This window comes from Thamnophis elegans, chromosome 1 (assembly GCF_009769535.1).
Source record: "Thamnophis elegans isolate rThaEle1 chromosome 1, rThaEle1.pri, whole genome shotgun sequence".
NCBI classification, from domain to species: Eukaryota; Metazoa; Chordata; class Lepidosauria; order Squamata; family Colubridae; genus Thamnophis; species Thamnophis elegans.
The window spans coordinates 112,539,781-112,555,601 of record NC_045541.1 but is presented as its reverse complement, the minus strand read 5'-3'; the positions used below and the strand labels follow the sequence as shown (position 1 = coordinate 112,555,601).

Here is a 15,821-nt window from a genome sequence, read left to right as displayed (position 1 = left end):
AATTCCTCCTCTACCTTATTCTCACATCAACTCTTTTGGGATGGAGTGGACTGAGAGATAGCAATGGTGCTAAGTAAGCAAGTAAACCTCCATGCCTGTTGGTGGTCCTGAATGAAGGTTTCTGCAGTCCTGATTTGACTGGCTGTAGCTGCACTGTTCTTTACACTTCAGTAGAGCACTGAGGCGTGGTTGAGCGATTATCCTCAAATGACTGACTCCCTCTGCCAGAACTACAGATTTGCTGATCTATGCTTCAAATCTACATATGTTTTCTCCAGGACATTTTACAGAGCAGAAAAGAAGACTGATGGGATGAACTTTCGATGACCATACCTGAGTAGCAACAGGATTGCTCACTGACCCTTTACAACTTCCAATCCCAGCTAGAGAATTTCCTGCTGTATCCTGGCCCTGAGATTCCAAACAGTTTGCTCCTTGCTTGATGACCCCTGGAATCAGCTCCTTTTCTGGGACTCTGAGTGATTAGAAAGATCATCAAAGACAAAAGGAGAAGCTATAAACAGCTTGTTTCATTACATACTCTACACCCCATCAAATCATTAAATCAGCCTTTCCAGACAGGTAGGTTGGGCAATTAGGCCAAACCTCTTCAAAAAGAGGAAACCTGTCACTAAAAATATCAGTGAAGAATAATGCCCTGCATATGTCTTTCTAATGCATACACTAATTTATAACTAGAGGTGTTAAAAACTAATGACCGTAATATAACTATTATATAAGTTATTTACAAAAATAAAACCCATTACTGAAATTTAAATATTATTTCTTCCTCTTTCTCTCTGATTCTTTATCCTAAAATGGAAATTCAATATATTGCATAAGGAAGATGGTGCCCAAGCAACCAGAGTGCCTTCTTAGTTTGCTGCCCACCTGCTGAATATTCATGAGAAATTTTCTCATCAGTTAGACTTCTTTATCTTAAAGTGGACATGGATCGAACAAATCTTCAAATAAAGGGCCATGAATAGGAACCATGGTAATCCTAATTATGTCACGTCCCCCCTTAAATGCATTCAGTGAAAGATTGCTAGAAAATGCTTTATATAACATTTTTTTTCACCTTGCACAAATTTACCGCAAATAAATCTTCACTTTTTCCACCTCCATATATGAGCCAGACGGTTTGATGAACTAATTAATTCTAATAACAAGGAATATTCTCTAAAACATTATTAGAACTATTTTTCAAGAAATAGCCTTTCTTCTTCCGTCTGTGTGTAGGTTTGTGTGTGTGTGCATGTGCATGTGTGTGTATTTACGGAATGTTCAGGGAGGGGTAGCAATTCTTATTGAGAAGCCTGCCAAATTCTTTTTTAGAGCTGCTTGGTTATCTTCAGTCCTCACCTGGCACTCAGCTCTCACCTGTGGTTACATGTAGCTATATCACATGCAGCAACCACAGATAAAGTACACAACATCCTGTTTTCTTCCAACTCAGAAGATTACCCAAGAGAGGGGGGGGGAGGAAGAGAGCTAGAGAGATGGAATATACATTCATCTCATATTTTCTTTTTTCTTGTATGTATACATCATTATTATTTTCTACTCTTTCATTCTTTGCTAAAGTAGGTCATGTATATTTCAAATCTGTCTTTAAATTTGCCTTTATTTAGCAATAAATTGTTTTTGAAGATCTTATACTTCTTGCTACCTGCAACCTGAGGTCAGCCTCACTGCGCTGTCTACCAATTAGTTTTCCCCACATAAACTCTTTTTTCCAGAGTTCAAAGAAACCAAACATAGAAGAGACATAAGTCTGACAGAGTATAATAGGAAGAAATGTTTTAAAAATAAATTCCCCCTGGGACAGCCACATTAAGGAAATAGTTGGTGCTTTCTTATACCACAGTGGCAAAATACACATCATGCCGTTTTGTTGAGAGGTAAAGAATGACTTACTTGAGTTCCGGATAGACATTCTCCAAATACCATTGGAAGGATTTACAGTTCAGCTTCCTGCGTTGTTCCACTCGGTCTGCAATACTAGAAGCAAAAGTACCCTATATCTATCTTTATTGTAAGCATAAATAAAAAAGAATTGCATGGCACACCAGCACCCAAATACATTTGCAGAATAATTAAAAGTACAGACAGCACTTCTAAGTTGCAGCCACATTGGAATCAATGTTGTGGAATCTATTCAAAGACACATTTGCATGGTGCTTGTCAGTGGTGGGTTTCAATTTTTTTTAGAACCTCTTCTGTAGGTGTGGCCTGCTCTGTGGGAGTGGCTTACTGGCCACGTGACAGAGTGGGAGTGGCTTGGCAGCCATGTGACTGGGTGGATGTGGCCAACTTGTAAAATGTGGTGAAACTCACTTAACAATGCTCTTGCTTAGCAACCAAAATGTTGGCTCAGAAACTCTGGCATTTGAAGCACGCAAGTCTTAAAGAGGTTAGAACTGGCAGGAACCCACCCCTAGTGCTTCTGCTTACAGAGTTGCCCATGCAAGCTTATTTGTTAATCTTAGAACAGAGGTGTGGAATCTTTTCCATCTGCCCATTGTTTTCTGTTACTTTTTTTTCTTTTCCCAACAAAAATAATTCTTTATTTTTCTTTCACCATTAATATTTTTATGGTCTAGAACAGGGGTGTCAAACTCGTGACCTATGGGCCAGATGCGTCACACGCTGGCCATGCCCACCCCCAGTTTAGCAAAGGGGGAAAGTTGTGTTATGTCATGTGACCACGATGTGACACCACAAGTTTGACACCCCTGATCTAGAAGATCATGTACAAGATAAAATGTGTTGCAAAGTGACTGCATGGGTGACAGTAATGTAGAAGGTGAAATGACAAGAATTTTGTCATTTACTTTTTTCTTTCTTTTATCAGAGTTTTATCAGGAGAAAAAGATCCTATTCAAAAACCCCTATTGACTTCATTAATAAGTATACACCAAAGATTCAAATACTGGTTTATCTGTCAATTTTGCTGTTCTTAATAATCCAGGTGATTGCTGTGTTATTGTTTGAAATGTTGATGTACTATATCCATTACTGATATTGTAATAATAATAATAATAATAATAATAATAATAATAATAATAATAATATAAAAAAACCATGCCCAAGAATTTTACAAGATACATCAACAAATTGCAGCTTCCTGCAATAACACCAGCAGAACTGCAGAAAACTACGCTACTCGGAACATCTTATATTTTAAGAAGGTACTTGGTTGATACCTAGGACGCTGGAAGCAAACCGTATCAACCATTAGCACCCGTCACTGGTATTTGTAATGCATTTTTGAATGTTCAATTGGCTGAGTTTCATGTTTAATGAATAAAGTATATAATAAAAAAATGTCTGTTTGAAAAGATACTAGTTGGTGTCCTATGATTGGCTTTTTTACAGTGCGAGTTAACATAAGACTATAGAAATTTAGAACAGATTTGTATGAGTAAGATGTCAAAAGATAAATAACATTCCCTAGTAGCAAGACACATCACTGAAGTAAACTGCTTGCAACAACTGAAACATCTAATAAGGCAACAGAAGCACTCCTGAGAAATGAAGCACAAATGCAGCACATCATGTAGCTGCTTCAAAGTTGGATTGTTTTCATGAATTTTCCAAAGCATTTCTTCCAAATCATTTCCCAAGCATGCATAGTTTTAATGTTAATGTTAACTCCTAGTTTGGAGAAATCCTTTCAAAACTCTTCTTTGTCCCTCTTTGTTTTAACCACTCTAAATAGTTTGAAATCCTCTGTAAAAGTGGCCACTTACCTACCTCAGGGTAAAATATATTTAAAAGGCAATAATAAAATAAAATAGCAGCAGAAATGCTATTGTTAACATCTTTCTTGTGAAAACATTATTTTTGCTTTGAATTATTTAACCGTTCACCAAGCCATAAGTAACTTTCTCCTCTTATTCCATGACTACTCAACCCCAGAGATTTGAATAAGGAATTTGTCAAAAACTTTCAAAAGATCAAGTATACAATATCTTGTATCAGATCCACTGGGAATCAAGTGGCGTACGTTTAATAACTCATTATTCTCCTCAAGGACTGTAAAAAATTAGCAAGACAGGCTTTGCTTTTGCAGGAACTACATAAATTCTTCTTCAGCAGAGTTCAATAATTTAATTTTAGTAACTCTTCTGCACATCCTTCCCTGAAAATTTTACATTTTAAATACTATTTGTGTCCAAAATACACACTTTTAAGTTAATTTTATTTTATAATGTATATTTTAAAACATGTTTTGAAGTATAAATCAAAACATATCTGATCAGTTACTGTCTGATTTGCATTTTGATCAGGGAGAGTCAGGGCAATCAATTTGTACCAAACTTCACAAAGAACAAAAGATTCAAAGATTCAACAATTCCATCTTCCTCGTGGCAATTTAACTGAGGTGGGTTATATCCTTACCTTCCAAATGACTTTCCAATGGCAGAAGGTCTGGCTTCATAATAATACTGTTTGTATTCATCCATCCACACCTCTGCTGTACGTTTAGTATTTCTGCAGGTAGGACAAGGTAAGCCCTATTAAATGTCATTTAAAAGGCCATCTTGCCACAACATGAAGTCGCAGCACATTTTCAAGAATCTGCTATCCTGCTTAACTGTCATTAAACTTTGATGTAGGAGTAGAAATATCTCAAAAAGTAGAAACTAAATGAAAAGAAGCTATCTTTCCTCAATGCATGAACAAAATAGACTCAGTGTGTAACATTTAAAAAAGAACATATCTGGAGCGTTCTAAAAAAGTATGATGACTGAGGTACAAAGATAATGGGGTGTGGTATTCTAGCCCCATATTTATATCTTCATTTACCACTCAACTAGTCCCTTATTCTTTCTGACCTTCACAAGGAAGTCTGAGGAACAGCTGTACTCTCATTTGCCTGAAGATGAGAACAGCTCCCTGATCAGTGATGTGAAATACAACTCTTCCGAAACTTGAAGAAATCACGGAAAATAAGAAATGGAATATAAGGGTGTGACTATGTAAGGAAGAGATATGTTCCATCTTCTATGAACTTTAGCATTTAAACTTCCCAACAGAAGACAACTTAGATTCCCAGAGCAAGTGTTCTGGATATGTAGTATTCTATTTTTTAAAAAATTCATTTTAACTTAGAGTAGAATCATTTCTGACAGATTCTCATACACTCTAAGTCAGTGATGGCGAATCTTTTCAGCACTGAGTGCCGAAAAAGGAGCGTGTGCATGCAAGAAACTGGAAGAGCATCCAGTAGGTGCTCCAGGAAGATGATACTCCGCTTTCTGGTGTGCACCAGCTACCTGGTCTTCCCATTTCTGGCATGCATGCGTGTGCAAAGATCAGCTAGTTGATGTCCATGTGCGTTCTGGAAACCGGAAGATTATCTCCCTGGGGCACGCATGCACACTGGACAGCTGCTCTTCTGGTTTCTGGCGCTCCCATCCACGTGAAGACCAGCTGGCCAGAGTGCCAGAACCTGGAAGAGCAACGGTTGACAGCTCGCATGCCCAGAGAGATGGCTCTGCATACCACTTTCAGCAGGCGTGCCATAGGTTCACCATCACGGCTCTAAGTCTTTGTAGGGGGACTAAGGAATACCACTAACCAAGTTTTGATAGGTTGCAGAAACCGTTTAAAGAGATAAACCAAGCATACTACTCACATAATGTTAGAGCAGTGTTTCTCAACCTTGGCAACTTGAAGTCCACAGGACTTAAAGTCGCCAAGGTTGAGAAACACTGTGTTAGAGTCTGTCATTAAAGATTATTTAACTCTAACAGCCAAGCACTTTTCAGCAGTATTCTTAACATGGAGAAAAGCAAATATATTGTGGGCCTGGCAACTAAGGAATTCTTTATCTATCACTACCATAATAACCACAGCTTTGTTGCACATAAGAAAGATCTAGGTGTTTCAGTTATAGCCTCTTAACCTTCTTGCCTACTTTGGTTTGTAAGCAGTGCCAATTACATAGCAAGTTTGATAAACTTTGAGGCATCTTACACCAAGGAGGGCTCTGAAGGGTTGTTTGTCAGCGGTCCTAATTGACTGCAACATGAGAACAATGGTTGTGTTGACTTATCATCTGGTCTTATTTTTGGACTTTATTAATAGAAAATAGGGAAAGTGCAACATGTGTGTGTATATGTAGGTGTGTGTATGGTTAGCTAATGTCATAAATATCAGTAGTCATTATTTTTCAGATAGTTTATAGTATCAGCAGCAGTAAATGAGATCTGTAATGATATTATTTCTGTAATATTCTAGACCATAGGCCTTATATCTATGCACAGATATGAATATCTGTACTCCCTCATTATAAATCCTAATTTTTGATTTGTTATTTTTACATTAAATGAAGCTCAGTGTCAAATCCATATAATAATTTTTGAACTACTATTTAATTACAGATTTCCCTATTTCTTCCAAGTACACAATGGTTAAGCAAGTCTCCAAATCCCAAAGTACAGTCTCCACAAACATAATTGGGTCACAGTTTTTTTAAAAAAAATATTTTCTAACCATCAGGGAAGCTCTCTTTGCAAACTTGGGTTATTAAAACAGAAAGGACAATATTAATTTGGTTAAGATTAGTCAGCTAACTCAAACATTTTTTGCGTTTATATTCATATCCCAGAGTAAGGCCTAATTAGTAAAATTCTACTAATAAAATAAAATAAATAAAATGGAAAGGGGGGGAGAGGGGGAGAGGTTAAGATTTTGGCCTAGAAGAGGCCAGACTATGAGTTGTAATTTCACTTATGAGAGCTGGCTGGATGACAGTAGACCAGTCTCTATCTCTCTCAGCCCAACCCACCCTTGTGAGGAAAATAGGAGGAGAAAGGAGTATTATGAATATTTGCCACTCTGTATTATTTATAAAGTAATACATACAGGATTTAAAAAAAAATCTAACAAATAAGTAAGTAAAACACACAGAGAGATCTCTGACCAAACACCATACTTCAGTGAGAACTAAAGAAAACCCCTCCACCCTCCTGTTCACTGAAGTGGAATCAAGAATTAAGCCATTCCTACTTGATATAGGTTAATGCATTGCCCTCAGGGAAGTCATATGGATGGCGTTTTCTGAAAACGTGCCCCACTCGACTGCAGGGGACAATCTCCAAGCTACCTCCACACATCCAGACACGGAAAGAAAGCTCTAGAAAACATCCAAGGAAAGAGAATATGAGGTGAAACAAAGAATAACCATCTACTTAATGTGCAAGTAGGCATGGAACTGCTAGTAGTAGAGACACAATTGGATTATGAAAAGAGAAGAAATTTAATAAAAGTTTTGCATGAGGGGAGGGAAAATCCTGTTCCTCCTCAGTTGTAACCTTTCTCCTGTTTCCACATACCAGATCAGCATAATTTGGGGCAGAGTGGTGGAGGCTTTTAAAAGGGAATCTTGCTGAAAGCTCCCAGAGAATAATATATTGTTATTTGATTTGATTTTTAAAAGGCTGTTTATCAGAGGAAGATTCTCCTCACATAAAGAAGAAAATCCATAAAAATTTAGAGTGGAAGAGGAAGCAGCTCCATGTGCAAGTACAAAATAAGAGACAGAAAAATGTGAGGTCTTAATGGCACTGATGAAATTAAGTCGTTACAAAGACCTATGCAGTCCCAAGCAAACCAGTTCAGCTGTATGTATCAATGAAACTGAAAACCTGAATAAAAATCATCAGAATTCTAGAGAAACATGTAATTGACTCTAATCAGTGTTTAGGGATGTGCCGTAATCAAGTTTCATGCTTTTTAAAGTCTATAGATTCCTAGTATCTGAGCAGTATTATAGGAAAATGGCAAAGTCTGGCCATCATCTAAAGCATAATGAGCTCCTAAATCTGTGGAAGAATACATCTCATTTCATAACATCTGAAGTCCCTGTGGTTTTCATCTGTTACAGGCTGAAGCTGAAATCTTTTGGCATGCTCTTACTGTAGGATCCTAAGCTCTCCTAAGAATTCATCATTTGGCAATCTAGATTCTGAGACACAGCCTGTTTATTCACACTGAAGCATCCCAATCCCCTGTCCTTTACTTTCAGAGATTTTACTGCCCCAGAATGAAGCTCATTTTTTTTTAATTAAAAGGATCAGAGGACTACCAAGGTTTTGATGGTAAAAACTCATTTGAATCTCAGAAAAACAGTGACCCTGCAAAGTTCCTTTATTTAATAAACATGGAAGTTCACCGTTGTTTACTGATTTGGGGGCACAAAGAAAACAGCAGAAAAGCTGCGGAAAAACAAATTAGAAACTGGAGGTGACAGAAGAGGGGGAATCCAATAAATGGAAGGAACAGGTTCCCCAGTTCTCTATCAAATTCACCCTTTTATTGCACATTCATGTGTCTTGTCGATCACATCTTCAGATGTATAGTTGATGATCATAATATCTACCACTTCTTTGTAGAAGCTGCATACTATAGAAATCCAAAGGCATTTGCTGAGGAATGTGGCTAGCTTTCAACAGGAAAGTAAGTGCTTTCATTTCAACAAAGCTTATTTCATAATATGATTTTAATGACTTTATCTTGGAACTATTTGTCTGTTCGTGCTGTTCTATCCTCTTTTATTTGAATGGTTTTAACTAGATTTTATTATATCTAAACTAGACTTGTACCCAGGTCCATATTTCCCCAGTTCAAAATATTATGGTTAGGGTTGTAAAGTCCCTAGATATCTTTCAGTAATAGTGCATTTCCTTCTTCTATTTGTTTAGTTTTATCTAACACTACAAGGACAAAATACAATCTTAGTAAGTGAAATATTTAACGTAACTCTTAATTTACATTTTCAAAAATATTTTCTTGTGGACCTTATCAGCAAATAAACCCACAGGAAATATCTAGGATATATCAAATAATGCAGATATTGCCAGAGTGTCATTTAAGAATGTATAGGAAATGTTGACTTAGCCAAAGATTTTCTGAGAAGGCAGGACTGCCTGATGACAAGAAAGAGATTCTATCTCTATGCAAGTAGATCCTGAATGAAATCTGAGTTTTCAGTACTTCCAGTCAGGAAAAAATATTATATTATGTGTCCAGGATTTCAGAATTGAATTGTGAAAAATTAACAAGAGAAAAATTACATAAAGTCAAATCAAAGTAGTAACTTACCAAAGTTCTCTCCTCCCCAGATATCCATCTGTGTGTCATATTTTCCAAGATGGTTAAACCAAGACTTATTGATAACAAAGATTCCTCCTGCTATGACAGGTGTTCTAGTAAAAATGACAATGAGGAAATGCAAAAGGTTATAAATAAAAAAATGCTAGAGTGAAAAACAGAACTCTTCTACATTTGTAAGCAACATAGTCTGTATAAAATACTTTAGAAAAATAAATAAGATAATTGGAAAATAATAACTTTCCTATGATCATGTATCATGAAAAAGCTGTAGGTCAGCATAAGTTTCATGATCGTTTTACAAAAATGTCTACTCTGCACTTAAATAACCTGCAAGGAGGTGTCAAAAATTGCAAGACGACATGCATAGTGTTGTGATCCTAACACCACTCATTGTGTATATGCATGCAATGTGAATGAATGTACAAAAAGTGCAGGGCTTGGATCACAATACTACAAATTTTCATTTTACAAATTCCCCCAACTTCTGGTTTTAAATACCACTATATATAACGATCACTTAGTTTTTCTTTAATGAGATTTGGGGGAAAAGGTTGGAATGTTTAAAATCATTTTAATTATGCAGAGAAGACCCTTTAGTATTCAGTGTGGCTCATTTATAAGCATCTGTAGCTAATGGAAATGTAACAGTCTCCATCAAAGGGGATGAAATTTGAGAAAATCATGCAGTCTCACAACTTGTTCCTGGCCTGTTAAAGTAATTAACAAGTCAAGTGAAAATGACTGAAGGATGGGTCCCAATTTCCCACGTGCGTATTGAGGACATAAAGAAATACTGCTTATTTTCCTTGCTAGTGAATTCCACGAGAAGGAAGAGACCTCTTCTAAGGGGAGAACAGATCACTTCCACTTGTATCCACTACCCAGAACACTAGGTCAGAGTAGTCCATGTTTGCAAAGTTGGCTAGCAAAAAACAGAATTGGCTAAAAGTTCCTTTATATTTGGACTGCAGAAACTGAGAGTGCTATACTTCTCTACTACATTTTCTCAAGGTAGAAATTCTAATCCTACCATATATAAACCTATTTGAAACACAATTTACATAAATGTAGGGCTAGGCATTATTGCTATTTGAATATACTTACAACACATTCTTACTGTTCAAAGAAACCCTAAACTTAGCTAGACTTCATGGTCCTTATCTACAATTTCCACTATGCTTTAAATAGAACATAGTACACAAGCCAGTGAATTTGCAAGCCAACACAAAAGCCCTGTGTTGATGAATTTGTCTAAATCTTGAGGGAAAACTCCTGTGTTGGAAGTAGAAGGTAGATTCTATTCCAATTTGCAGCTTATATACAGCCTGGGAAAAGATCAGTTAAATACACATATTTTTTTCAAACACAGTAAAATTTCCTATATTAAACAAGTACAATCTGTAAAAGCCATACAGAATTATACAATAACCAATATCTTGCTGTTATACTAGCAGTGCGGTGGGACCACCAGACAGAATCTCAAGTAGTTGTCAAGAATGTTAACATCTTTCAGGAGCAAAAGAGACTTATTGCATCTCATAAGTGATGTAAACACAACTTCTGAATGTTCCTCATGGTTACATCAACCAGTGAGACCACTTCTTATATTAGATAAAAGATGAAAGCTTACATCTAAACTGGGATTCCAAGGGGAACTTGCATGAAATAATTTACCTAATAGATTGGGTAGGGTCTGTCCGGGACAACTTTTGCTCAATGGGAATCTGTTCCCATTTAAAATGAAGACTCCAGTCAAATCCTAAAATGTAGAACATAAAAACACATAGAACCTTGTATCCAGACTTAAAGGTTAACTAGAATAACATGACAATTAGGCATTTTTATTTATATACATATGATTCCAGAGCAGAAAAGGCCTTCTATAGGATAGTCCTATACAGATGATCAGCCTGGCTTTAAAGAATCACAGTAGGTTCACTCACTGGTATTTATCTGTGCTCGGTAACATTCCAAACTTCTTATATTGGTTCCCAGAAAGAAAGGCAATCATTAGTGCTTTAGCTTTCTACTCAGGTTGTCCTATGCCTCATTGGCTGCCAAAGTTATGAGACATTAATCAGTACTCTCAATGGGGTGACATGTATTTCCGGGAACAAAGTGTCTCTGTTTATTGTAATTGGCTTTTCCCCATGTGCACCACATAAAAATGCCATCTGACTTACAAGTGTTGCAAATTGAGTATATCTGGTGGGAAGGCCGTGGCTGGCAAAAGATGCATGCAGGTGAGAATGGCAGAACTGAAAGACAGAGGTGCCTTTGCAAAAGGAAATAAAGAACAGTGAGGGAGGTTTCAAAAATTAAAAAACATGCTTGAGGCACAGCAATTCTTTTAGGAAAAAGACTGAGTGCTTGGATTTCCTGCAATCCAGCACAGTGGCGCTGACTGTTGCATCTGAGACTAATCTGCACAAGTGCTTTATCCTGGCAGTGTGAAATCTGGCTCACATGATGCATAGAAGGCAGTTTTCTGGCATAGTTTTCTTCAATATTTTGTTTTCTTCCCTGACTACTTTATGGTTGTTTTAGTGGTCAGCTGAAGGTTTTGTGTGCTACTGAGAAATGTGCTTAGTCTTGTAGTATTCACTTTTTGGTGGCTCTTTCTCTGCAGCTCTTTTTCTTGGAGGTCTAAGAAGACATAAGAGAGCAATTGTCTGGGTTTTCATATTCCCATGATAGATCAAGGGTGAACCTAATTTAGCCCTATGTAAAACTGTTATCTCTTGTGGGCAAAATCTAATTCCCGGAGTGAAAGCTTTCACCCTTTTTGAACCCTTTTTGGTATTCTTATAACACATTATCTACTTATCCTCATTGACCTATGTATATAGCTGAAATATAACTGAAATCAGGCTGTATTCATGGACATTGTCCATCCAAGAGTAAGGAGGTTGCTTGCCCAAGAATTTGCCATCCTTTGAGAAAGATCAAGTATCAATCTCTTTGACAAAAAGACAGTATTCATAACATGACAAGAGGGAAGAGGAGGAAGTGGAGGAAGTGGAGGAGGAAAAAAATAAGGAATATGGGCACACATATAGTCTTACAGACCAAGACTATTAAAAGCATTGAAAGAAATGGGAGTGGTTGTGCAATATATTGAGGAATAATATCTTATCTGGAAAACCAGTAGAAACATCTTAGATGCTAGATTCTAGCATGTTTGTAAAGAGATTGAGCAGACCTATCCAATTCTGTTGCTTTAGGTGGCTTTCAGAGGGGCCCCAAAGGAGCAGCAAGATCTTGGTAGTCATTTATGGTTAGAAATGTGATGCTTTCCTTTTGTGCAGCTAGGACTTTTGAGGGTGGAACTAATAATTATTAATACTCTGCTCTAAATGTTATCAAGAAATACATTTAATTTTTAGTATATTTGACTCGGGTTTAAAGGGTAAAGGTAAAAGTTCCCCTTGATATATTTGCTAGTCATTCCCGACTCTAGGGGGTGGTGTTCATCTCCATTTCAAAGCCGAAGAGCCAGTGCTGTCCGAAGACGTCTCTTTGGTCATGTGGCCGGCATGACTAAATGTCAAAGGTGCATGGAACACTGTTACCTTCCCACCAAAGGTGGTCCCTATTTTTTCTATTTGCATTTTTACATGCTTTCAAATTGCTAGGTTGACAGAAGCTGGGACAAGTAACGGAAGCTCACTCTGTTACGCAGAGCTAGGGATTCGAACCACTGAACTGCTGACCTTTCTGATCGACAAGCTCAGCATCTTAGCCACTGAGCTACCACGTCCCTATGGTTTATTATTGGCCAAATGACACCATTTTTTAATGATTAATAATGTTGAATTTGTAATGGATTTTAAACATCATGATATTAATATTATTGGAATAAAATGCTTGATTTATGGTATTTTCTTACAAATAAAGAAATTAGCACTCAACTTCTTTTTTATGTAATGGCTTTTGTCATGCGTTCCTATTGAAATGTTCTTTTTCTTGCATTACTGTTCTTATGATATGGAAAAGAAGTGAATAAAAGAGCAGCAGCAGCAAGAAAAACAGATTCAACAGTGACTGGATCAGTAAGCTGTGCAAACTCTGATTTCTTGTAAGGCTACATTCTCTACAGCCTGTTGAAAGTTACAGCTGTTATCACTCCTTCCAACTTATAAGCTAGATCAATTTTAACAGCCAAGGAAAGCATAAGTTTAATGCCATTTAATATCAGTGGTGTTTCCAATGAGGCTTTTATTGTATCATCACCCTGTCTTGTTCAGAGAATTGTATATGGACCAGATTATGCTACCTTCCATTTATACCTCTCATACATTCATCCAACTGATTGTCTGTCTCTTCTTGTCCCACAGAAAATCAGTTCGCAAACATACAGAAGAATATTTGGACAACATCTTTGGACTACTTATCTGGAAGTACTTCAAGAGATAAAAGGAATCTGTCATGGGGCTGATTCTCAGCGATAAAGATCCAGAAAATATCATATTTCAGAATCAATTTATTCTTACCTACCTCCTCTCAAATCTGCTGATGCTGCTAGATAGGCAAAATTGTCCAAGCTGATGACGTCAATGATAGGACTCACCACCCTAGTATAATCCTGAAAAAGTAGAAAAAAAAGAAAGAATGTTGGATTTTTTTTCCTAAGAGGAATGTAATGTTTTTAAGAGGGTTTCAAGATGAAAATGGTAGAAGGAAAAGCAATCCATGGTGCATTGCTTTCCCGTGTTACCTCCAGATTTTTAAATTGATATTCCCATACACAATAGCGTTTTTTTCAATGCAAAGAGTGAAACTTTCACAGTGCAATTATTGTTCTCCACTTTCAGGCATTAAGTAAAGCACACCGTTTCAAAGCTGTATTGATCAGATGGACTCTCAGATACTGTTAATGTTACTTCTTGCAATCGTCTAGAAAAAGTGTTGCCAAAGTAGAGGAGTAGACAGCCTGCTTCTCTTCTTTAAAACTATAATTCCCATTGATGCCAGTTACCAATAGGCAGGAATTTATAGTGCAAAGCACTATATGCTTTCCCCTCATGCTAGTTTTTCATGGAGAAATCTCCCAATTTTACACTTGAGCTGTATGCTGATTAAAATACTTCCTTGTGCTTGTTTTTTTCACGTTGTTCATTAAGATAGTCAATAATACTTAATTACTCATCTCCTCTCATAGGATTCATGTATCTCTAACATTGTTAGAGCAGTTCTGCAGTTCGGCTGTTCAAATCTCACTGGCTCAAGGTTGACTGAGCCTTCCATCCTTCCGAGGTGGGTAAAATGAGGACCCAGATTGTTGGGGGCAATATGCTGACTCTGTAAACCGCTTAGAGAGGGCTGAAAGCCCTATGAAGCGGTATATAAGTCTAACTGCTAACTGCTATTGCTATTGTTCCCCAAGGGTATGTCCACAACACTTAAGTATGTTTGCACCCATATCTATGGCATATCTGCCAAGAATAGCTGGTGTTATTTCAGTCAGCCAACTCATATCCCTTCCCCTTTTTTATGGCTGCTGGAATTACCAAAAGTCATAAAGCTATTTCCTACAATTTGAAGCAGGAAACTCATAAAAAACTATTGCAATTTCCACAAATAAATTCCACATAAGGGCATTTATATACTGCCACCGTTTCTCCTTTCCAGCACTGTTTATTCATCTGCTGATTCAAGGAGGCTGAGAAACAAAGAGCATCAATCTATGCCCCATCCCCAGCATGTCCTGCAGCAATAAAATCCATTCCCCTCATGCTATAATAAGAGAATGGGAAAGAAATTAAAAAAACAGCCAACCTGGCAGTTTGGGAGAAGCTGGTGCATAGGTGAAAAGCAAGAGAAACTGACAGAACCTTGTCAATATTATTCCTGCTGGTTTCAAGAGGGCTAAGGGGGACAGAACAAGACCCAATGAAGCCAGGATTTCTGAAGCTGAAGAGTGACATAAAGAGCCAAGCCACAAATTCCATCTAATGGTAAAATGGCTTGCCTTCAAACTCCAGTACCACAACTAAAAATCAGCTTCCAAACAGCACTCCTGCACAGCTGAAGAGAGACAAGCAGGGATCAGTTCCGGATTCTTTTACTGCCGATTCGCTCAGGAACGCACTTCAGGCACGCGCATATGCACAGTAGTGAAAAAATTGCTTCTGCGCATGCACAAAAGCAAAAAACAAGATGGCGGCACCTATGGCGCCGCTGATAGAACCAGTTTGGAGGCATGGGCAGCCAAGTTACTACCTATTCAGCCAAACTGTCCTACCTCTGGGACAGAGGTGTGGAGCTGATCTAGGACTGGGGTTAATACTTCATGGAAGTGCCCATTATTAAAATAATGGCAAAAATGCCAAGTTTCCACCAACACTGAAAAAAAAACATAAAAATATAATTAGTCCCAGGATATGTGTGATAGACCCATTTTTCATCCGGGTCATTGAACGAAAAATTGTGGAAACCCAAATTTGTGAATCTTGCTGTTTTTAAATATATTTTAGGTAGGTCCCTAATGAAGGCACTAACTCCAGGTTTTGTCTTTGCAAATTCAGTCTTGTCTCTTCATTTTTTTCATGTTTCAGAAATGATAATATCAGAAGCTACACTGAATTTATAAATATGTAATATAATCAGAAATTCTATTGATTTTTTTTAGCAGAAAAAGTATAATCATGAGAAGGTCTATCTATTCATGGACAAACAGCCCAATTTTAAGT

The 15,821-nt window shown here is 37.3% G+C and overlaps 1 protein-coding gene across 1 annotated transcript in view; it reads right to left on the bottom strand.

Annotated features, from left to right (window-relative positions):
* The window catches only part of GALNT16 (polypeptide N-acetylgalactosaminyltransferase 16), a 181,507-nt gene that overhangs the window by 19,804 nt on the left and 145,882 nt on the right, over nt 1-15,821 (bottom strand). Inside the window, exons 7-13 of the mRNA XM_032221458.1 lie at nt 13,627-13,714; nt 10,804-10,888; nt 9,118-9,221; nt 7,024-7,150; nt 4,408-4,500; nt 1,921-2,004; nt 334-475 (exon numbers count right to left, since the gene is read on the bottom strand). Of these exons, the coding sequence (XP_032077349.1) occupies nt 334-475; nt 1,921-2,004; nt 4,408-4,500; nt 7,024-7,150; nt 9,118-9,221; nt 10,804-10,888; nt 13,627-13,714 (723 nt within the window). The remainder of the gene's footprint in view (nt 1-333; nt 476-1,920; nt 2,005-4,407; nt 4,501-7,023; nt 7,151-9,117; nt 9,222-10,803; nt 10,889-13,626; nt 13,715-15,821) is intronic.